Raw genomic sequence first — 25117 nt, 5'->3', positions numbered from 1 at the left:
GTTTTTTAATATTGTGTCTATGGATTGCAATAAATGGTTTGTACGAATCAAGGGGTGCCCCTGAAATTAATTCCTAAATCAGGGTGCTATTAACATTCAGTTGCAGAATAATTTAGGAATAATATTTAAAAATGCAACAACCTACAAAGCGGACACTTCGTGACAATATATTATTGAGAACTACTGGGAGTTTATCAAATACATTTTATTTATGTCATATTATTAATACATTACATATAGATTTCAAATCATATTCATATGTTTCCGTTATTTTTTCAACTCAAAACAAAAGATCGGACATTTCTTTCTTGTTCCTTGTCAGGTGAGTTGGGGATTTCAACATAACACAAGTATTCAAATCTTTTTTGGTACATAGATTACATACAGAAAAACAAATTATACTGGTGAGTAATCATGGCAGAATCTTTGGTGTATCCTACGCGCGTTTCGGCCGTGAAGCCTTCATCAGGATGCCATGTGTATATGCTTTTGTTATCCTCGAAATAATGGAACTGTTCCCCAATGAAAAAGGAAATGCTGATGGTGTGTCGCCCGGTGGGGATGCAGCGATGATGGAATCAGATGCCCTTATGGGTGTTGATTAGAATTTAGGTTCAGCTGTGCGTGTAACCATCAGAAGGCTGGTAGGTAATTCTAAATTGGAAGGGCTGCGGCTTCTAGACAGGGGTCTTAGATGCAGGGCGATTCCTATTATTTACGATACAGTGTTGGCGTGCTACAGGTGTGTTAATGATGCTATAATAATGCATGGGCAGCAAGAACAGGTGGGTCCTCAACGTACCGGTAGGATCTGTTTTGGTGAGGCCCACGGGTTTTTCTCTATGTGCTGGCACGTCTCGTATGTATCGGCCGCAGAGCTGGCTGGGTGAGCCAGCTCTGCGGCCGATACATACGAGACGTGCCAGCACATAGAGAAAAACCCGTGGGCCTCACCAAAACAGATCCTACCGGTACGTTGAGGACCCACCTGTTCTTGCTGCCCATGCATTATTATAGCATCATTAACACACCTGTAGCACGCCAACACTGTATCGTAAATAATAGGAATCGCCCTGCATCTAAGACCCCTGTCTAGAAGCCGCAGCCCTTCCAATTTAGAATTACCTACCAGCCTTCTGATGGTTACACGCACAGCTGAACCTAAATTCTAATCAACACCCATAAGGGCATCTGATTCCATCATCGCTGCATCCCCACCGGGCGACACACCATCAGCATTTCCTTTTTCATTGGGGAACAGTTCCATTATTTCGAGGATAACAAAAGCATATACACATGGCATCCTGATGAAGGCTTCACGGCCGAAACGCGCGTAGGATACACCAAAGATTCTGCCATGATTACTCACCAGTATAATTTGTTTTTCTGTATGTAATCTATGTACCAAAAAAGATTTGAATACTTGTGTTATGTTGAAATCCCCAACTCACCTGACAAGGAACAAGAAAGAAATGTCCGATCTTTTGTTTTGAGTTGAAAAAATAACGGAAACATATGAATATGATTTGAAATCTATATGTAATGTATTAATAATATGACATAAATAAAATGTATTTGATAAACTCCCAGTAGTTCTCAATAATATATTGTCACGAAGTGTCCGCTTTGTAGGTTGTTGCATTTTTAAATATTATTCCTAAATTATTCTGCAACTGAATATGGATTGCAATAAATACAGCCAGAGGGTGTTATGCTACCTTACGCAAAAACAATGTTAGCTGTCTCTGTCACTTCCGGGGGTGGATTCCCATCTCACATGGGGGAGTGTGGCAAGGCCTCAGTATGGATCAGAATAGGTCTCGGTACATTCCCCCACCTGTGGACTAGGGGCTATGCCAAGAATGGTGGGCCCCAATGACAGGTGCAGGCAGGATCGTACTGGCTGAAGTCGGCGGCCAACGATGGCCGCCGTGTGTTTGAAATTTTGCAGGCATCCTGCGACGCCAGCCATTGGCTGGCAGGAGAGTGTTGGGGTCGCCTGAGTGGCCAGCAGGGGCAGCCAGGTAGGATAAACGGTGGGGCACTGTCCTCCCACTGCTACCTGGTTTTCGCCTGGCTGCCCCTGACAACCGGCGACGCTTCTGGTATCCTCCCTGATCTTGGACTGGCAAAGAAGACTCTTTTTGGGTAGATGTGCACTCTACATATTATCCAGAATAGAATTAAATAGAATAGCTATAAATATATGTAAATATGATTTAACATTAAAACATATATAAACATTAAACATATTTATTGTTCATAATACGAAATTTTACCAACTTTTTAAATTTCGAATTTAATGGAAGATTACATTTTAACAAACTGTAACGCAATTAATTTTAATCAATTCTACACATCACTTTTAATAACTGTTAATGCATAATAAAAAAAATGTTTCACTTTAGGTGGGAATTAATATTTTTATTTACACATCAGAAAACATTTTTGTAGATGAATGTAATGCATTTAAATTAATTAATTATATCATTTAAAAGTATGATTTTAGTGCTGTAGCATTTTCTTTCTTTTGTTCTATATTTGCAATGAATGTATAAAATTATTTTACATTAATATTTAACAAAAAAATATTTTACTAACTTTTTGCAGGTTAAATACACTTTTTTTGTTTTCTGCATACTTTTCCACACAGAAGTATCTGCCATAACTGCAGAGTCTCCCTATGTTGAAGTATAGAGAAAGGTAAAAACTTTATTTAACTGGAATAAAAATAATAAAAACATTTTATGTTAAATAATATTGTAAAACACTTGTATACATTCATTTTAAAGGCAGAGCAAATGAGAAAATGCTACAGCACTATTTACCTAATAATAGATTAAATCTATAATTATCTATTAAATTCAATAAAATTATTTTTCTGAAGTTTAAATTACAAAATAAATTCCCATCTATATATTATTATGCATTAATAATTGTTAAAAGTGATGGATAGAATTAAATACAAGTAATGTCATTTCATTTTATTAAAATGTAATCCACAATATATATATATATATTTTTAAATATTTCATAATCAAATAATAAATCGGTTTTATGTTTATATATTTATTTTAAAATTAAAATATATTTATTTATATGTTTCACTATTTTAAATAATTTCCCCCTAAGTTAACATTATTTCGTATGGGGTTTTATTTTAAGTCCCACCTCTAATATTTTCTTGCAGTACTATTGGTTGGCCATGTGTGAAACTGGGCATACTTTAGCTCTGTTTGGATCCCTTTCTGGCTGTAGTAATTTTAGAAGTGCGGTTTGTGAATATCAATAAGCTTACTTTGCTGCACTTTCCTTTCTAACCCTTCCTAAACCCCTCCTTTCTGCTCTCTAATCCCCTTCCCACACAGAAATAGATAGGAGAGTTGGAAACAGAACCTCCATGTGTAGGTTTGTGTATAGTATTCTGTGTAGTACTATTGTTTTACTACAAAAATACAACAAAATGCAGTTGTTACTCCCATTCTAGTCTTAGAAGACGTTGAGTGAAAAAGAAACAGCAAAACGGGTGAACCTAGTGCTCCAGGATACTGTTTATACAAGCGGGACAAAAGAACCGAATTAATTGGCAATCTGAGGGCCTAATGGAATAGTGCTAGTGTGTGCTTCCTTAAAGTGACAATGACAGTTTTCCAACCTTTGGGTTTTGCAGCATGTCTCCTTACATTGCCTTGCCTATCCTGTATTCTTCCTTTAAAAACGTTTTGTGAAAGATGTTTTCTTGTTACTATTCGATCAGGCTGCAACAGTGTTTATTTAATTTCTGAAATAGGCTTCTCTACTAAACTGAAAAGCTTCTGCACAGTCGATAGCTGTGGAATGGCCGGCTGCCATGGTTTGGGCATAGATTCTAGATGAAGGCCAAGAACTGCAACCAATTACCACTGTCCACAGTTGAAGGCAGTGCACAATGGGGGAATGGAATAATTTCAGAGAGGTTGGATGTAGTATATCATTAAAAAAACCATTATGGGCCCGATTCTGATGCGGGTTGGAAAAGCTTCCCGACCGAATCGGTTGGGAAATAGTTTCCGACTCACTCGGATCGGGAGAGTCCGACCGGCAGAGTACGAGTCATGTGCATGCTTCCAGATACGGTTTGGTTGGACTCCCATTAACTTCAATGGGAGCATGTGTTCCTAACCACATCATAATTTGGCCCTCGTCGGAAAAACACGTTCCCGATCCGATTTGGAAGGAGCAAATGCCGTTAGGAGGCCTTCCTAACCGCATCAGAATCAGCCCCTAGGTGGGAATGCTTTCCTAACCGCATCAGAATCAGGCCCTTGGTGTGTGAATTATGGCTTGCTTGGCTGTGAAATAGGAATTGCGGTGCTAGCCATAATTGACAGATTTCAGTAGTTTTTGGTTTTAATTTGTAAATATAAATGTACTTTAACTGTGTTTTTTATGTTGAAAATAGAGAGAAAAAGTGCTCCAGGATTCCACTCGATGATGTGACAATTCGGTGCTCATGCATGTTAATGAAGAATACCTGAAAGACCACAACCTGTCAACGACATTAGTATATATTTTAGGTCTGAATATTTGAGTTATATTGGTCTAAGGTTTGTGAAATTTCCAAAATTTGGTGATTACTATTTCACTTCGAGCCACAGAGGCTAACTTTATGCATTGTCTATTTAATATAAACTCAGCGGAAGTATCAAAAACTTTGAAGGTAATCAATAACATGTCACAAAACAGACCATCATAAAGCATCTAATTAAGGGAACACTACCAAAGATGATGCCTTTTTTTCACACTTTTGCAGTTTGTCGCATTTTATGTTGCTTTTGAGACGATTAATTAATATGGGTTTAAGTTATTTACTGTGTTTTATGCATGTTTTTATGATAGAATGTGTTGAAATAATCTATGATAATGATGATACTAATCTTTTCTAAATATCTTTATTAGTGTGTTTAAATATCCTGGGGGTTTAATTGTATCTCCTTACTCAAAAGCTGTACTCCAGCTACCTCTGTTTTTAGAGTCAAGCCCTTTATTTATTTGTATTCATTTATAAAGCTTCTGGTTACACCACCGGTGTGTCCCCGCACTGGAACAGACTCTCTGTAAGGAAGCGAAGATTCTCACGCTAAGCTACTGGTCCCTGACGGAGACTCTAGTATGCTGTTGGAAACAGCCTTGTCTTTAAATGTTTGCAAAGGTTTGTTTCACAAGGTTCTGCTCTTAGGACCGCAGGTAGTGTGTTCCACGTTTTGGCAGCTAGATATCTGAAAGAGCGTGCGCCCATTCTTGCTTTATATATTCTCGGCACAGTCACCAATGCCCCACTTTTGGATCTTAGGTTCTGGCTCGGTTTGTTGGATGTTATCAATGGTTGCAGATATCGTGGACCTTTTTTTGACAGGATTAGGTGACAGTAGCACACTGCCTTGAACAAGATTCTCTTCTCCATGGGCAACCAATGCAATTCTGCCAGAACTTTCTTTGTGGATGTTCTTTTAGGGAGGTTTAACACTAGGCGAGCTGCTGCATTTTGTACCGATTGAAGTTTAGTCAGCCCTTTTTTGGACGCACCCAAATATAGCACATTGCCATAGTCCTTTTGGGAGGTAACCAAGGCATGTACTATGGTTTTCCTAGAACTGGACGGTAGTAAATCGAGGAGTTTTCTCAAGACTTTCAGGGACCGAAGCATTTCCCCAGCACTTTCCGAATTTGGCTGTCGAATTTCAGTTTGGAGTCGAACCACACTCCGAGGATTTTACTTCTGCTTTCGGGGTAGGTAGTTGGCCCAACGTCTCAGGCCACCAAGCTGATGACCAGATGGTTGGGGCCTTACCCACGATCAGCACCGCTGTTTTTTTCCCATTGAGCTTCAAGCAATGGTTGGACATCCAAGCAGCTGCATCCTCCAGACACCTGGAGAATTGGTGTGCTGTCTGTTCAGTGTTTTGAGACAGCATCACAATCAGCTGAGTGTCATCAGCATATGACACAATGGTCACGTTATGATCTTCAACTCGCTCAGCCAGTGGTCCCATGTACAGGTTAAATAGTGTGGGACTCAGAATTGATCCCTGTGGGACTCCCTGAGACAGGGAAAAACTCTTAGATGTGTGTAACTGTTGAATGACTTGAAAACTCTGCAGGAGAGAAAAGATGTCATTCAGCACAGTGCAGTGCCCCTAACGAGGCATGCCTCTAATCTTTGGAGGAGCAGGCCATGGGAGACACAACAAAGGCCGCACTGGAATCTAGCAGTATCATTGCAGCTGTATGCCCTTCATCTGCATATTGTTTCATTGTTTCAGTGGCCAGGAGCAGTGCCTAATCCGTAGAGTGTGCAGCTCTGAAACCCGATTTTGAGCGGTGCAATAGATCAATCTTGTTGCTATGGTTAATTAGCTGCTTAGTCATTACTTTCTCTGCAATGTTTGCAACGAACGGTAGTAGCGAGATGGGGCTTACGTTTTATAATGCCGCTTGATCTATTGACAGCTTTTTTACTAGTGGACGTACTATTGCTTGATTCCATGTTAATGGAACTTCTCTCAGCTGAAAGGAGCGTAGTATTAGCTCAGAGATGTATGGCATAATGATGTTTCCTCCCTGCATTAGTATCTCTGGGCGGGCAGGATCTAATGGGGATCTGGATTTAATTCCGCTAGCTGTGATCTTCAGTTCTTCTAACTCTTGCATCTTAAATTCGTCTAGGGCCTCACCTTCGAATGTGGTATCTAGCCTATAATCTGTGTTCTTGCCCTGATGTGCTTCTGCTGGGAAAGCATCATATTTTTTCGCCACTTTTTCCACAAAGTAATAGGCCACTATTTTGCAGTTCTCCAATGAGGAGGTTGCTTCATTATTTAGATTTTCACGTGATTTGAGAGATATCCGTATGGATAACATTTCTTATGGGAAGTTACTGGCCCTTTCAATCTTTTCCGTATAAAAATCACACCATGTTTTCTTGAGTAGTGCATGGTATTTTTTTAATCCCATTTTATATCTCTCTTTGGACTTGATACATTAGACCTTCTGCCAAACGCGTTCAAGCTGTTTACACTCTTGATTGGCTCTCAGCAGTGCTTCATTAAACCATGGTGCCGATGCTTTAGATCTCCTGGGGCTCCTTGTGCTCCAAGGGGCTATCTCATCTAGTGCATCAATTATCCATGTCTCAAGTTGCCTATTAGCTATGTTTACATCCTTCTCCGGTTTAGGATTATTTTTCAACAATGCCTTTGCGACTGAGTTAGGGTAAAATCTGGTCCATTTCCTACTACTAATTTTCTGCGCAGGCCTCTCAGCCATGGGTCTATGAGAGGGTATGGTAAAAGGGACTAAGTGGTGGTCTGACCAGGGAATTGGCCATGGTGTCTCCACCTCGGTCTCGATCGAGTTGGTAAATACAGGGTATAGAGTACTGATATGTTGGCATATTCACTTTTTGCACTAGGTTAAGTGTCATAAGGTCCTTACATATAGATTGAGCTTCCAGGTTCTCCTTATTATCAAAATGTATATTAAGATCGCCTAGGATAAGGAAATTATTATAGCGTTGGGCTGGTTGGACAGCGTGTGAGAGCATGCTTCGTGGTTCTACAAATTTGACGTAAAAGTCTGTTTTCAGCTCTGATTTTAAACGAACAGTGACTTCCACCCGTAGTAGGTATTAGGTTTTATGTCTACTGAACGAGCTGCAGCCATTCCGATGTGTTATACATTTTGACACTAATGTAAACAGGTTGCTCAGCCATACTTCTGTTGTACATGCAATACTGAACATTTAGGGCCCGATTCACAGAGCTAATCTGAGACAAAATCCTAAACTTACTACTTTTGGTATTCACAGAATGCACTTACTACTTTTGGTTAAACTTACTTCTTTTGGTTAAACTTACTACTTTTGGTATTCACAGAACGCATTTAGAAGTAGTAAACTTTACTACTACTAAAAGCCTTCTGTGAATACCAAAAGCAGCAAGTTTAACCAAAAGTAGTAGGTTAAACCAAAAGTAGTAAGTGCATTCTGTGAATACCAAAAGTACTAAATGCCTTCTGTGAATACCAAGAGTAGTAAGTTTAGGATTTTGTCTCAGATTAGTTCTGTGGATCTGGCCCTGAGTTTTTAGTGGTACAGTGATTTAGATTCACAATATAGGCCTTTTGGTTGGTCAATGTAAACGGTCCTCAAAAAAGCCTGGTAGCCCCTTTATTGGTTTTGAAAACATTTACCACGATCTTAACGTCTCATAACATGCAATTTTTGGGCTTTCCTTGAGTACTTAAACATAAAATGACACCATGATCTTAATAATGGGTGAGTGGGCTTGCAAGAAATTTTCTTATGCACACAGAGTATTGTGGAGGTCCTCGACCTGGAAACTCATGTAATCATGTCGAGGAGGTATATAGACAATATCATTATGATCTGAAATGGCCAAGTGACCCCTTAGGTTCTGTATAAAATGGTCTAACAATAGATCTCAAGACATACAGTTTTACCTTGATTCATGGAAAAGATCGGATCAATTTTCTGGACATTACAGTCAAACACGATGAAAACATGGTTCACAGATTAGTCTAGCCTACATAACTATAAAACGCATCAGGTTTCTGTTTTTAGGTCGAGTCTAGCATGCATGCGGTGTCTGCAAGACCTGTTGTATTTCATAAATGACTATGCTCCCACCTGCTGCTTGCCATCGGTTCAGGCTAGTGTCACTCTTCTCTGCTGCCTCCTAACTGGTTCAGGCAGTGATATGTCTCTTCCGTTTTTGGCCGAGCAGCACTGACCAAGTACAGTTTACTTATGCTTAGGGAGAACTCCTTTAATTGTTATGAACCGGAAAGATGACAGATTGTCTACAACTTATTTCAGGCTTGTTCTAAAATGCACGTTCACATATGTTAGCGGTCACAGCAGCTGGTGGTTTTGCTATGCAGCGGGGTCCTCCTTCCATAAAGCCACCATGCTGCCCGAGTTATTTTACCCGATTCACATGATGATGAGCCCACACCAGGACTCAAAACTTCATGTCTGCTGATGCCGACAGAAGCGTGTCACAGGATGTTGAGCCCACGCTGAGAGTCAAACCTCCATGTCCACGCTGACAGAAGTGGGTGGTTTCGCTTGCAGCGGGACCCCACCATGCTCCATGCTGCTCCAGTGATTTGCCCAAATTCGCAGGATGTTGAGCCCATGCCAAGACTCAATCCTCCATGTCTGCCGCACTTCGTTTTTTCCCCCACCTTACCCTGCATTGTGTATGCTAGTCTTAACAACAGCAGGTGGTTTTGCTATGCAGCAGGGGCCTCCTTCCATTAAGCCACCATGCTGCCTGAGTGATGTGTCCACATGTTGAGCCACGACGGGACACAAACCTTCATGTCCGCATCCGCACTTTTTTTCCCCACCTAACCTGCGTTGCGCTGTTTGTTTACCTAACAGACTTACAAGCACTCCCCATTAGTACGCTTGGTTCATCTTTCAGACTTGCGGTCGTTTTGGTCTGAATAATTACCATAATACAAGGTTCCAAAGATTTATTTGCCAGCCTTTTATTTCACGTAACATAAATTTAGCGCTTGTGTTTTCAGCCGATCCTCGTTTAGTTTGCTGTGTTTTCAGATGATCCAGATTAGTTGCTTGCAAACTAACAAGGATCTTCTGAAAACACAAGTGCTTCCAAACTAAATGAGGATCCTCTGAAAAAACAAGTGCTTGCAGCTTGTGCTTTCAGCCGAACCTTGCCCCTCCCCTCCAGTCACCCTCTCCTGGTTTAGTTTTTCAGCAAGCACTTGTGTTTTCAGCCTGTCCTTGCCCCCACTGACCCCTCTCTCCTGGTGATAGGCATCCCTGCAGATGCTTGTGCTTAAGACCTAAGGACACTAGCGGTTGCCTGCTGTCTGCAGATACATTTACTTCAGAGCTGAGGACACTACCGGCTGCCTGCTCCACGGACCCCCTGCAACTGACCGATGACAGGTGTGAGCGATTAACTCGACCATACCCATTTATTTGCATTCTGTCTTGTAGCTTTTATTCCTGACTTAAATCCAGGACTACAAGTCCCAGAATGCAAATAGACATTGGGGACTGTGCCCTCTGCTGACACAGCACAATATGTGGTCGCACTCAGAGCCATGCTCTGTCTAAGGTACACTAAGTTTGTCTTGCACTTAAGCTGCCTTTGCATGTACTAGAGGTTCTTGTGTTTGCCAGTAATTAACACAGCTAATGAACCTTTGCCATTCCAATATTTTTGTCCGTTTAACAGCTGCTAATAGTTGCACTGGAGCATGGGTACTCACAAACTTTCTCTCGGGGGCCAAATTTACAGTGTGGTTTGTGGCCGAGGGCCGCACCGGTGGGGGCGGGGTCAGAGGGGGAGGGGCGAGGCTAAAGCAAAAAAAATTGTGACCATGAGGTTGAACACAGGTCCCTGCAGCAGACGCCTTCGTCCACTGAGCCACCAGACCTGGCATACACACATCTCTCTCTCTCTCTCCCTCTCCCCCTCCCTCCCCCTCCCTCTCCCTCCCTCCCCCTCCCCCTCTCTCCCCCTCTACCTCCATCTCTCCCCCTCCCTCTCCCACCCTCTCCCTCTCTCCCACTCCCTCTCCCACTCCCTCCCCCTCTCTCTCCCTCCCTCTCTCTCTCCCTGTGTCTCTCTCCCCCTGTGTCTCTCCCCTGTCTCTCTCTCCCTGTCTCTCTCTCCCTGTCTCTCTCCCCTGTCTCTCTCCCCCTGTCTCTCTCCCCCGTCGCCCTCTCTCGTTGCCCGCCCTCGGTCGCCCTCCTCCCACTGTCTCCCTCCTCCCTCTGTCTCCCTCCTCCCTCTCTGTCTCCCTTTCTGTCTCCCCCTCTGTCGCCCTCCCTCTGTCGCCCTCCCTCTGTCGCCCTCCCTCTGTCGCCCTCCTCCCTCTGTCTCCCTCTCTGTCTCCCTCTGCCTCCCTCTGTCTCCCTCCCTCTGTCTCCCTCCCTCTGTCTCTTTCCCTCCCTCTGTCTCCCTCTGTCTCCCTCCCTCTCCATCGTCTCTCTCCCTGTCTCCGTCTCCCTCCCTGTCTCCGTCTCCCTCCCTGTCTCGATCTCCCTCCCTCTGTCTCCCTCCCTCTCCCTCTATCTCCCTCCCTCCGTCTCCCTCCCTGTCTCCGTCTCCCTCCCTGTCTCCATCTCCCTCCCTCCGTCTCCCTCCCTCCGTCTCCCTCCCTCTGTCTCCCTCCCTCTGTCTCTCTCCCTCCCTCTCCCTCTGTCTCTCTCCGTCTGTCTCCCTCCCTCTCCCTCTGTCTCTCTCTCTCTGTCTCCCTCCCTGTCTCCCTCCCTCTCCCTCTGACTCCCTCTCCCTCTGTCTCCCTCTCTCTCCGTCTCCATCTCCCTCCCTCCCTCCCTCTGTCTCCCTCCTCTGTCTCCCTCCCTCCGTCTCCCTCCCTGTCTCTCTCCCTCCCTCTGTCTCCCTCCCTCTGTCTCTCTCCCTCTGTCTCCCTCCCTCTTCCTCTGTCTCTCTTCCACTGACTCCCTCCCTGTCTCCCTCCCTCTCCCTCTGTCTCTCTCCCTCCGTCTCCATTTACCTCCGTCTCCCTCTGTCTACCTCCCTCCCTCTGTCTCCCTCCGTCTCCCTCCCTCCCTCTGTTTCCCTCCCTGCCATTCTCCCTCCGTCTCCCTCCCTCCGTCTCCCTCCCTTCCTCTGTCTCCCTCTGTCTCCCTCCCTTCGTCTCCCTCCCTGTGTCTCCCTATCTCTGGCTCCCCCCCTCCGTCTCTCTCCCTGTCGCACTCCCTCCCTCTTTCTCCATCCCTGTCTCCCTCTCCCTCCCTCTCCCTCCCTCTGTCACCCTCCGTCTCCCTCCCTGTCTCCCTCTCCCTCTGTCTCTCTCCCTCAACTCCCTCCGTCTCCCTCCCTCCCCCTGTCTCCCTCCGTCTCCCTCCCTCTCCCTCCCTCTGTCGCCCTCCCTCCGTCTCTCTCTGTCACCCTCCCTCTATCTCTCTGTCTCTCTCCCTCCCTCTGTCTCTCTCTGTCTCTCTCCCTCTGTCTCCCTCTCCCTCCCTCTGTCACACTCCATCTGCCTCCCTCCGTCTCCCTCCCTCTGTCTCCCTCTCTGCCTCCCTCTGTCTCCCTTCTTCTCCCTCCCTCTGCCTCTCTCCCTCTCTCTCCCTCTGTCTCCCTTCCTCTGTCTCCCCCAGACTGCGCCTCTCTGTCTCCCTCTCTCTTCCCAGCGCGCGCACACACAGCCGCACCAGAGTACTTCACAGGTCTTTAAAAGACCATTTACATGTTAAAAAAGCTTTGTTGTATTTCACCTCTTAGGCCCCTGTATCTCCACTTTGACAATCACTGGAATCTCCCAGCCCCCACAGAGCAGAGTCTTAGAGTCCGGGCTGCTGCAACCGGCAGTGTTTGCTAACACAATTTTTTTTTTTTTTTAAACACAGGTAGGATGTCTACAAGGCCTGCGGGCCGCCAAGGAAGGCTTGCCGGGCCGCTGGCCGTTCTATGAGTAACCGTGCACTGGAGTCTTGTCCTATTTCTCTTTCCATGCTCTACTGTGGTTACACGCTGTGGCCTGGGAACTATAGGTGGAACATCAGCTCCATCCAGCTGCAGCCTCTCTATCGTAGCGACATGTATTACTGCAATCGGTACAACTGCAACCAGACTGACAATGCAAAAGCAGGTTACCCTGGTTATTTCTGTTTTAACACTCCATACGAGAGCTGTGTTTTTAGAAACTGAGCAGTGGTTCATGGCTCACTTTTAAAATAATTGTTCTTTCACTGATGCATGTCTCTACGGTCCCTAATTCAGCCCTGCCATTGCTGCTGCTTTGTCGCTTGTGTTGGTTCCACCCTCCCCACCCCCGGCCTCCTCCCAGCTGTTTCTGCTTGCTTTCCCACCCACTACCCCACCCTCTGTCCTGCATTATTTACCACCAACATCCCTCCCTCCTCCCTAGTGTTGCTTGTTTCCATTTATTGTCAAGGACAGCAGAAAATGAGTGCCTGTTCGGCCTCAGACATAAAGGGAACTTATAAATTCAAAGTTAGCATTCTTCTCTTTCTGTTTACCTTCTTTTATTTATGCCCAATTAAGATAGTGAGCGACTTATAACGATCGGAGCCCAGCTTAAGAAAGCAAATGTGAACAGTATGGCGTTGCTGCCCGTAACTGGACATGCTTTAAAAGAGCCCCCAGTTTAAACCTCCCTGTTAGGCTCCTGGTGTCTGCATGTTTGCCATTTGCTGTTTATGTTTTTTTACGTGCTCTTAGTCTGCATCTGGAATGCTTTCATAAAAATAATTTTCGTCATAAAAGCATTCTCTCATCCACTCTACACCACAGAATTACACCACTAATAATACCAATTCAACCCACATTATTCCACTCCACTTCAAACTAACACCCAAAGGTAAAATACATTGTCATTTAGAACACCAATAGCTCTTACTTTCACAAATGCGAGGCCTATTGCATGTAGTGACCTGGGACAGGGCACTAGGACCCTGCAGTGGACAATGAGGACTCGGGGGTAACTGGACACCACATCTGGTCAAGGGTGTGGGGAGGGGACAGTAGAGGGGATGAGGGAGCGTGGGCAGACGTGGGCACAAGCAGCTCTGCGTAGAAACCAAATAAAGAAGAGAGATACCCTTACCTGTGTCCTTCGTCTTTGGTGGGGACACGACAACTGGCGATCGAAGGTGGGATGCACAAAAAACAGAAGGAAGCCGAATCGTCGTCCTCCCTGACCTGAAACAGGCGTGACGAACCAGGAGCCCACCCTGGTCCGCTGGACGACTGGAGAAGAATCGTGACGATCAGCAATCATCGTGCCGATTCCCCGATCCAAAAAGCCAGGAGCCCACCCAGGTCTGAGGGAAGCATTGAAGCGTGAAGCGACGCGGGAGTCCACCCCGGCCGCGGAAAAGTGAAGCGGTAAGAGCGCTGAGGACTGCAGAATAAATTAAATAATTTAAGCACCCCGCCCGTGGAGCGAAGAGCGTGAAGCGCCAGCACCGGAGCGTACACAAACAGAACTAAATGAGAAAGCGTGCATGATTCAGAGGAACTCTCGCGAGAGCGGCGGGCATCTTTAAGTCAGGCAAAACTGGCCAATAGGAACAAAGAACAGCGCAGCGGCCATTTTGAAAGGTCAGGCATACTAGGAGAAGACAGAAACATCGCAAAATCACGGTGGCCATTTTGAAGTCAGGCAAAATGGGCCAATAGGAACAAAGAACAGCGCGGCAGCCATTTTGAAGTCAGGCAGCCATTGGAATCAATAGGAAAACTAAAAAAGAGAGGAAAAGGGCATAAAAGAAGGGAAAAACAGTGAAAATAAGCAGAATACAGTGGCAACAAAAGGATATATAAAGAAAATAAATAAGGAAATATATAAATACAAATAAATAAATAAAAGAACAGGGGAGAAGGACCAGAGAAGGAAAATGAGCCACAATGATGAGAAGATGCGCACGCAAGCCATATTCCGCAGGCCTATACCGTTCAGTCTATCAGAGCCACAAGCGGGCATCCGGTGGGAAAGATGGATCAGGAAATTTGAGCGCTACATGAGTGCCACTGATGTCCCGGACAGCATGCAACTGCACCTGCTTCTGAATCTTGCAGGGGATGAAATAGAGGATTTACTGTTAACATTCCCCGCCGATCAAACGGCGGATTACAAAGGAGTTATAATGTGTCTCACTCAGTAATTTGACCCCCAACGAAATGTTGATTTCGAGAGATACACATTCAACGCCGCATGCCAACAAGGAGAAGAGAGTCTAGATGATTTTTCAACGAGACTAAGAAAATTGGTCACGTACTGCGAGTTTGACAAATTTGACAATGAGCAAGCCATAAGACTGCGCATCATCGAAGGTTGTCAATCGGTGGAGTTCAGAGCACGCATTTTGAAGGAACCAACGACGCTAGAAAAATATTGACGATGGCTCGCACAGAAGCAAGGGCCACAGAGCAGATGGAGATAGGAAAAGAGAATGAAGTAGCATTAGCACATCGCGTCACTGGGAGGAATTCCAAAAGAAGGAATTCCAGGTGCAGACTGTAACAAAGAAGGGCGAACAAACATGCTATCGGTGCGGCCTCGAATTCCCACATGTCGGTGCCTGCCCTGCTATGGGTCAAAAGTGCAGGGAGTGCAACAGAGACAACCATTTTTCAAGCACGTGCATGACTAGACAATTCAGAAGTGAAAGAGGCAGAACGATGAGACCAAGGATGACGAGTAACAGGTACACACGACACATGGAAACAGCAAATCGCAGCTCCTCCGACGAAGCAGAAGAAACGGCAGCTCCTGTGTCGGAAGCAAGACTAAATCTCATGTCAGATGCACCAAGAGAAGGAAAAGAGACAAAACACATTCATCTTGTGGAAAAACATCAAATAAAGAAGACAGCCACGGTGGACATTGGCGTAGGGAGCCACCAAGCTAAGTTTGTACTTGACAGTGGAGCAACATGCAGCATCATGTGCATGTCAGAATACCAGAAAATGAGAGTGAAACCACAACTATCACCGTCAACAGTGGATGTGTTCACTTGGGGTTCCAAAAGGTCAGTAGAAAACATGGGAAAATTCACTGAGATTTTGACGTACAAAGACAGATTTTACCAAGAGGAAATACATGTGCTCAAAGGAGACATCCCAGCACCATGCCTGCTCAGCAATGTGACGGCACAGGTGATGGGGCTACTAGCAATGACATACCACATGTCGGAAACGAAAAACATCCTACAAGAATACCCTGCCATACTAAAAGGTCTTGGTAAACTGAAAGGGAAACAAATAACATTGCACATCAATGAAGCGATCAAGCCGGTAGCTCAGCATCATAGACGAGTACCAATACATCTCCAACCACAAGTTGAAGATGAAATAACAAGCTTACTGACGCAAGACATAATTGAACCAGCGGAAGCACCAATGCCGTGGGTGTCTCCGATCGTGGCAGTTCCCAAGAAAAACACCTCAAAGATCCGCATCTGCGTGGACATGAGGATACCAAATACAGCAATCACAAGGGAACGTCACCCGGGGCCACCTCTAAATGACATGATAAGCTGCCTCACTGGAGCGTGCCGGTTCTCGAAGCTGGACTTGTGCAAACAATACCATCAGCTAGAACTAGATCACCAGTCCAAGTACATCACAACATTCTCCACGCATCTGGGCCTGTTCAGATATAAGCGGCTAAGCTTCGGAATCTCATCGGCAGCGGATATATTTCAGGAAACAATACGGCAAGTGATAAGGCTCAACTACAGTGATGACATTTTGGTATTTGGAAAAACAGACAAAGAGCATGACGCAGCATTACGCCAAGTGTGCACACAACTGGAGCAAACAGGCCTAACATTAAATGGAGAGAAATGCGAGCTGGGGAGAGGGGAACTAGTGTTCTTCGGGCACATTTTCTCCAAACAAGGGATGAGGCCAGATCCCAGCAAGGTTGAAACACTGAAGAACGCAACTCCTCTGACAGATGTTGCGGAAGTAAGATCATTCCTGGGCCTCGCTAGCTACTGTGCGCGGTACATACAGGATATCGCCACAGTGAGCACACCACTAAGAGAACTGACCAAACAAGGGCAGAAGTTCATCTGGTCCCAGGAATGTCACAAGGCATTCGAAGAAATAAGAAAAGCAGTGATGACGGTGGAACACCTGGCCTACTTCGACCCGCTACTATGCACTGAACTGACGGTCGATGCCAGCCCAGTAGGACTAGGATCAATTCTAGCGCAGCACTTGCCAGGGAGAGACTCACAGAGGAAAATTGTTGCGTATAAAAGCAAAAGCTTAACGGACGTTGAAAAAGCATACTCGCAACCAGAGAAGGAGAGCTTAGCAGGGGTATGGGCATGTGAACACTACCACATGTTTGTTTATGGAAAATCATTGACAATAATAACTGATCATCAGGCGCTATTGACGATCTATGGCAGCCCATCAGCGAAAATGCCACCCCGGATTGAACGCTGGGGCATAAGACTGATGGACTATGATTTCAAGATTGTGCACAAGCCAGGGAAAGAACATTATCCGGCAGACTACATGTCGAGACACCCCTTGCCGCAGGTCCACGAGACAACATCAATGGCGGAAGAATACCTCAACTTCATACTGAAACAAAACACCCCAGCGCCGATAACACTACTAGAGCTAGCAAAGGAGAGCAAGGGCGATGCCACGCTGCAAACAGCAATGGACATAACAAGAAAGCAGAGATGGAAGAACGTCAACAACAACTGCACCTGGGGAACAGGAGTATGCAAAGAAGAAGTGCTGGCTCTCAAGAAGATCCATGGGGAACTGTCCGAAACAGACACAGGGATCATGATGAGAGGGACAAGAATCGTGATACCAAACTCACTCCGGAGACAACTGGTCAATCTGGCTCATGAGTCACACCGAGGTGTGGTAGCCACCAAGAAACTACTAAGAGAGAAAGAATGGTTCCCCGGCCTGGATCGCATGGTAGAAGAGACTATAGCGACATGCTACCTCTGTCAAGTGATAGGACCACCGGCTAAGCATGAGCCACTACAAATGTCGGATCTTCCAAGAGCGGTATGGACAACATTAGCAGCTGATTTCTTTGGGCCCCTAGACACAGGCAACTACCTGCTTGTGGTCATCGACGAATACTCTTGGTTCCCGATAGTACGCCAGGTCTCATCAACATCAGCCACAGCAACACTACCGATATTGGATGACATCTTTGCAGCATGGGGCTCACCAGAAACACTCAAAACAGACAATGGCCCTCCATTATCAGGAGAAGAGTTCCGCCGATTTATGGTCTATCTATGGGTAAACCACAGGAAAATAACACCGCTATGGCCTCAAGCGAATGGAATGGTGGAGAGGTTCATGGGGAACATCAAAAAGGCAGTTCAAAGGGCAAAGCTAGCACAGATATCACTTAGTCAAGCGCTGTGCCAAGTACTATGTGATTACAGAAACACACCCCACAACTCCACAGGAAGGTGCCCAGCAGAGCTAGTCCTGGGAAGAACGAGTCGGACGAGGCTACCGCAGTAAGAAGCAACAGTGCCACCTGATCACAGCAGCATTGCAGATAGGGACAGAGAGGCGAAAGAAAAAATGAAAAGATATGCCGACGCCAAGCGACACGCCATCCCGTCGAACATAAAGGAAGGAGACACGGTAGTTGTGCGTCAACGGCAACAAAGAAAATCAGACAGCATGTTCTCCAAAGACCCGCTAACAGTAACAAGAGTGAAGGGCCCAATGATCACAGCAGAGTCAGAGCATCAGAGGATAACAAGAAATAGCTCCCACTTCAAAGGATTACAGGAAGATGACACGGAGACAGCAGAACAAGGAAAACAGGAGCACGACAAGGAGGAAGCAAGAAATTGAGAGGGACTAGAGGAAGAGCAACGGACGAAGGCCGGCCCGCGAAGAAAATGCCGGCACCACATCCGGTCAAGGGTGTGGGGTGGGGACAGTAGAGGGGATGAGGGAGCGTGGGCAGACGTGGGCACAAGCAGCTCTGCATAGAAACCAAATAAAGAAGAGAGATACCCTTACCTGTGTCCTTCGTCTTTGGTGGGGACACGACATTGCATTACAAATGCTTGTGGTATTTACTAGTACTTATATTTTCATTTTGTTTAATGTCAGTCCAGGCTTTACAGATTTTTCAGGATGACACTGCTAACTCTCACAGCGTGCACATTCAAAGCTTTCAACAGTGTTTTTAACCGTAGTGAGCATGTGTTCTTGCCCTGCTTATTCGTGTTTATAGGTCGAAGCCTACCAGACAGCGCAGTTCTCTGGTTTGCTACAGACTTCTTGGGGACATTCTGAAAGTTGACGCAAGATTAAGAATGTATTATGCCCATTGCTTATCATTGGCTTTGTGGTCTGCAACTCACATAGGCTGTTCTGCTTGAGTTCATCCTTTCCGTGGAACATAGCCTATTTACTGTATTTTTCCACTTGCTCGCTTTCTGCAAACAGGCCTTTAAATCATATTCTTATCTTGTCACGTTTGCTGTGCATTCAAAGACTAAGGTCAAATATCTGTCTCTGTCTTCTAAGGTGTCCTGGAGTTTTCCTTTCTTTCTCTGACTTCAAAGTGAGAGGATTTATGTGACAATCTTAACGTGAAAGAAATACTTTTTTCTCACACACAACTAAATGTAAATGTCTGTCAATTAACAGTGCGGATATTCCGGAATATATCAGGATTAGGAAAGCACAAATGAAGCAATTTTTTTGCAATTGTGAAGAGTGGTGGAAACAAATATTTTAATATGATCAGAACAAATCAATACACTAGGTGATGAAATCTCCACGCATTATGATTTTTGCTTGGTATACGTATATTAGTAAAACTGTATGTCTGTGCAAAGGTATTTTCATTTCAACGGTAAATGTGTTGTCTGTACTTGCAATGCGCTACCACACTATACACACCCCGCTTTATGCCAATCCACTCTACTCTGCACCACGCCACAGCACTCTACTCTGTAACTATTCCACTCCACCCCAATGCATGCTACTCTACTATGCACCACTCCATTTTAGGCCACTGCACTATATGCCATTTTAATCTTTGCCTCTTTACTCTACTCTACTCTGCACCACTGCACTCTTCCTCACTACACTCTATGCCATATTACTCTACTCTACGCCACTGCACTCTACCCTGCACCACTTCACTCTACCCTGTACCACTCCACTCTGCTATGAAATTATCTACTCCACTTTACTCCACTCTGTACCACTCCACTCTATGCCACTGCACTCTACGCTGCGCCACTACACTCTACGCCACTGCAATCTGCTCCACTCTACTCTGCTCTGCGCCATTCTACTCTACACCACTCTACTTTGCAACACGGCACAGTCCACCACTATATTCTACGGCAATACATTCTATGCCAATGCACTCTACTATATGCCACTCCACACTATGCCACTGCACTCTATGCCAATCCATTCTATGCCACTTGAATCTACTCTGCAGCACAGCATGCTATGTCACTGTACTTTACACAACTGCACTCTACCCTGCTCCACTCTACTATACCTTGCACCACTCCACTCTATGCCACTTCACTCTCTTATGAAACAATCTACTCTAAACCACTGCACTTTATGCCACTCTACTTCACTCTGCACCACTCCACTCTATTCCACTGTACTCTCGCCACTACAACCTATGCTGCGTTACTCTACTCTACTCTATGCTAATGCACTCTACGCCACTGTATTCTACTATTCACCACTCTACTCTATGTCACTGCACTCCACGTCACTCTAGTTTACTCTTCACCACTCTAATCTACGCCACTGCATTCTATGACGCTGCAACACTTCATTCTACGACACTCCACTATACGACATGCCACTCTATGGCACCACTCTATGATACGCCATTGTATGCTACAATACTCCACGTCATTAAATTTAACCCATGCTAAACAGCAGCCACACTGGTGTATAACATGGCTCAAAACACTGGAAAATACATTAGCTCTTGAATCGGAGTGACCTAAAGGATTTGCCAATGCTTGTTTCATTGCATTTACCTCTACTATTTGAACCCTGTGACTTCCGGCATCCATGCATACATGGTGTGTTTTTTTAATTAACTTTCGTTTGTACCTGACTGACAAAGCTATGTGTTCGATTCTGCTTTTCAGCTAGGCAAATGTCTTTGTGGGCCACTGAGGGCTTTGGCTCCACAATTGCAAGGAATAGTATGGCACGGGCATATGTACAGGCAAAATCCTGGTCATCATGAGGACCCAGAATTCCAATGAGACTGCATTAAATAGAACAGTCACTTTAAAACTAACCTACAACTTCCAAATAAACACATCCTTTCTAGACATCAGTGTAGAGACTCAATGTAACAAGCACTGGAAATGCCAATAGGCTCGGCTTATGAAAGACAGTGCCTTTTGTGCCACTGGTGGGTTTAGGGTCTCAATAAGTCTTCATGCATGCACTCTGTACCTCATCTTTGCACTCATGTAGCCATTCATTGATCCACTGACTCATTCTTGCATTCAGCCTTTGACAGAACTGCAGTAAAATACACACAAACTCAAGAATAAATACAAGATAAATTTAAAAAATACAGGTAGAAAAATGGAAAACATGCGGTCGTCTAGACACAGAAGGCATATGCTTGCAACAAAACCAAATACAGCATGTGTCCATCTTGCAAAGATATTGTAAATATTCTACGGATGTTTTCATTTTCAATCATGGCTGCCACATTTAGAAACAGAATGTGGACCATCTTGGAATGCTAAAACAGTGATACACTATGAACAAAAGCATTCCATAGGTATGATTGTTGTGCATACAGAGGTCTTTCTCCTTCCCAAAAAGTATAATCTGAACTGTCTAGCCGTGATCAATGAACGATGGCTTTGATTAAGATATTGGTTCATGAAGAAAGGGATTTGCAAATGTAGGGTAGACTCATTACATTTTGGAAGTTGATAACAAGGTGGATGTATAGAGTCCCACTGATAGTTTTATGATCTATGAATATCTTTTCTCGTTTTAAAACAAATTGTATTTCTGCTTTTATATTGTTCCCAAAAGTGTATTTGATGTGTTTTTATATAATTTGAACTGGTAATCAACATTGTTGATTGCCCTTCACTGAATTTGAGTGTCACCACAACTGTCATTAACAAGGCTTTTATTTGTGTTTCAGGGGCCAGTTGCATTTGGGAAAGTCTTTTCATTTGTTGAACATGTTTGTAATGATTTTACGTAATCTTATGAATCCAAACAAATGCAACAAATAAACTTCCCTCTTGCAAAATATAGTGCTTTTTCATGGCCAGGAAAAACAATTGAATGGGAATGGAGCAGTTTATTTTTTCCTAAAGGCAGATTGTACTGTTAAAATAAAGTTCCATACTTAGATCTAGGCGTGCAATCTTTCAAATATGATGTCTATAACCATCTGAGCTTTTTAACTGGAATTTCACCCTGAACCTGCAGAATACACACAGATCTCAGAGTTAGCTTGCCAAGGTTGGAGCGTATGGCCTATGAGTTGTACAGGGGGCCCTGCAGCATTTGTATCTTACTAGTAGTGGAACTTGTAGGCTATACATGAGTCTGTGGAGCAAGCACATAAACAGGTTCAGCTATCCTTCTCGGATTAAAATGTGACATATGACCCAGCCCAGTCCTTTATTTGAAAAAGAAATTGTGCTTTGGCCCTCATCAAGAGGCCACTGCAGCTTGCACCATACATTGTTCCTAAAAGCGAGTCATTGACAGTACCAACACAGCTACTAACCATTACACTCCTACAAGTGTGAGGATTCTGACTATTTCAGTCTCCTAAACCTATAATAAGTGTATGGACGGATTAGTACCGAGCAACGGAAACCACGGACTCAAATTAAGCAATGACCCAGATCAAAACAACAGGCACTCTAACTCATTAAACCATTTATCGAGATTGAGACTTGTGATCCATAGATTAAACAAGAATTTTTGCAATGCATATTAATATGCCAAATTCACCCTATGATCTAATTTACTGTCAACGGAGGTTAAGTAACCCAGATTATACACCAGCTCTGTAGAATGTGTTTAACTCATGAGCATTTGAAGAGCACACATCATGAGCCAAAATCATTCTAGGAAGTGCTTTCTAAAACAAAACAATTGGCTACCCAGATGAAATATAAAGTATTTGGGTAATGCTTTTAATGCATTACTTGAAGTGTTAAAAAAAGCGTTATGGTTACCAACTCAATTATTCTCATTTTATCGAAGTCAAATGATGAAAGGATGAGTCAGACCATCCAGGATTCAAACCTGAGAGCATGCTGGTTATACAGATCTCAGCAGTAGGTGCATTAGCCTACTAAGCTAAGAGTGAGAGGAGCATGCTTTGATGCCTAACAGAAATACGTTAAGCCAAATATACTTCAGAGAGTTCTGTGAGGGTTTTAGCGCTGAGGTAACAGTGCACAATTCATTTCAGGTTTCGGTACCCTGGGCATGTCTGTGTATTGAAGTGATGGTGCATGGTGTCAGAATACAGGTGCAGCCTTAGATCACTGTGGATGTCTCAATACTGGGATAATAGTGCATGTTACATATCAGGCAGTTCTTAATTTTAATCTGTGGTTGCAGGCAGGGCCTTCCATCATTCATTTTTAGGTTTCTCCTGCACAGCATGTGAAATCTATTGTTAATATAAATCTTAACAGGGGCTTACATCCCGCTCTTGCTTTTCATTGGTTGGTGTGCTTGCCACTTACTTTTCCTTCATTTCTATTGGTTGAAGCATGCCATTTCCAGTTGTTTTTTTCGTGTGTTCTTCTTATCAGTGTCCCGTGTCCAATAAATCCTTTTCATCTTCGTTGAACTTTTTTCTACACAAGCGTGTCATCTCCCATCCTCCCCGGACCTCTTCCCCAGGTGCAGCAGCTTGACCTCCCGTGGCGATCCTCCCTTGGATTGTTATCATCTCGTATGCAATGTTATTTGTATTGCGCGATCCTTATCGGAGAGCTCTACATGAGCACCACAGGCAAACAGCAACATGTTTGAGCAGTGCCTTTTACAAATCATCTTATTAAACAAATATGACACTGCCCCTTCTGCTTTAGTTATTCAGCCATTTCAACCATTGAAATATACTTCACAGGCTTTTTTAAACTCGTTTTGTTTGTTGTCATGCATTAGCTAGCAGGATCGAGTGCAAATTGCAAATAAATAATCATGAGAGGGATATGTTGTTTAATAAATGATATAATCTTAGCCGTACAAAGCAGCCCAGCGAAGACACATATGACTATTTTGTCATATTTGTAGTTTTAATGATTCAAACTGGGATAGTGTTTACTGAAAAATGTCTCTCAGCTAATGGTTGGCATTAAGCAATATAAAATGTAGTAAATACAGAATGTAGCAGCAATCCACCATTAAAATGCTATCCCTTTCCTGTGTTAGGCACGGGTGCCAGAGTGAGGCACAGGCACACAGTTTGTTTGAACCGTTCAAGCCATTCATACTGCATAAAAATAAACAATGATATTTTCATTTGGTCACAGTGAAAGAGTTACTGTAGCTTGATAGCCCTGCCAAGTAGGCACAGCGCACAGTGCTTTGATGCTCCCTGCCCTTTTCACGAATAGGAATTCTTACATAAAAAGAGGAGCGATATTGAGACACCTGCATGTGCTTGTGAAATCTACTATATTTAATATAAATCTTTAAAAGGGCTTCAGTAATGTATATTGCACAACTGCTCACCAAGCTACAACTTACGACAAAAAACAGCTTATTATTAATCACGTAGGCAAAACCTATTGCATTTACATTGTTGAAGACAGTCACTCATTTTCCTCGACAAACTTCTCTCTAGCAAACGTCTATATAACTGATCGGAATCTAGTTTGCCATAGAAGACTATTTGGCAGGAACGTTAAGCTCCACAATGCCACCATTTCCATTGCACCAGGTTGGCCACTTTGAGACAGCCTTCTTCAACTGGATGTATTAAGTATCATATTCTGACTAACCATAAACTAATCCCTTTGTCACACAAGCAGGAAGGAAGGCAGCTTGTGACGCCACAGTAAAAGAAAAAAGATTTCATGTGTGCACATTTGATTTATTTCTTAAACAGGAATGAATATTGTCCAGTGCAGTTACTTAACTAACACATGAACTCATACCTCTGTTATTTAGAACAAAAAAGTATGTCACTTCAACATGAATAAAAATCATGAATGCAAACGGGTTAAAGTGTATCTAGGAATAATACTAACAATTTTAGCATTCAAATAGAGTTACAAATAACATGAATGTACATACCTCCAGTAATAAACATTCCTGGTGCACTAGGAACCCATGCCAAACACTGCACCGATGCAGCAGCACTTGGGAAACTGAACGTCGTGATGCATGAGAGAGATTCTGAATCTACTAATCGAATCCCATTGTGTAAATTAGCAACCAGAAGGTAGTCCGTAGAGAGTGGATCCCATTCCAAGGCTGTGACAGGATCCTCTTCATCTGTGCCTTCCAGAGACTCTGGTCTTAAAACATGTTTTTGACTTTTGGAACCTTCA

The 25117-nt window shown here is 44.0% G+C and overlaps 1 protein-coding gene across 4 annotated transcripts in view; it reads right to left on the bottom strand.

Annotated features, from left to right (window-relative positions):
- WDR17 (WD repeat domain 17) overlaps window positions 1-25117 on the bottom strand; it is a 1003384-nt gene that overhangs the window by 657043 nt on the left and 321224 nt on the right. For all 4 annotated transcript variants that reach the window (XR_014978161.1, XM_085641859.1, XM_085641857.1 and 1 more), the window contains one exon: window positions 24861-25112. Coding sequence is in view for 3 of the 4 variants with exons in the window: in XM_085641859.1 (XP_085497985.1) it covers window positions 24861-25112 (252 nt within the window). In the remaining variant the exon portion in view is untranslated. The remainder of the gene's footprint in view (window positions 1-24860; window positions 25113-25117) is intronic.

The sequence above is a fragment of the Triturus cristatus genome, chromosome 2_2 (assembly GCF_964204655.1).
Source record: "Triturus cristatus chromosome 2_2, aTriCri1.1, whole genome shotgun sequence".
Lineage (NCBI taxonomy): Eukaryota > Metazoa > Chordata > Amphibia > Caudata > Salamandridae > Triturus > Triturus cristatus.
This window is presented reverse-complemented; position numbering and strand designations above follow the sequence as displayed.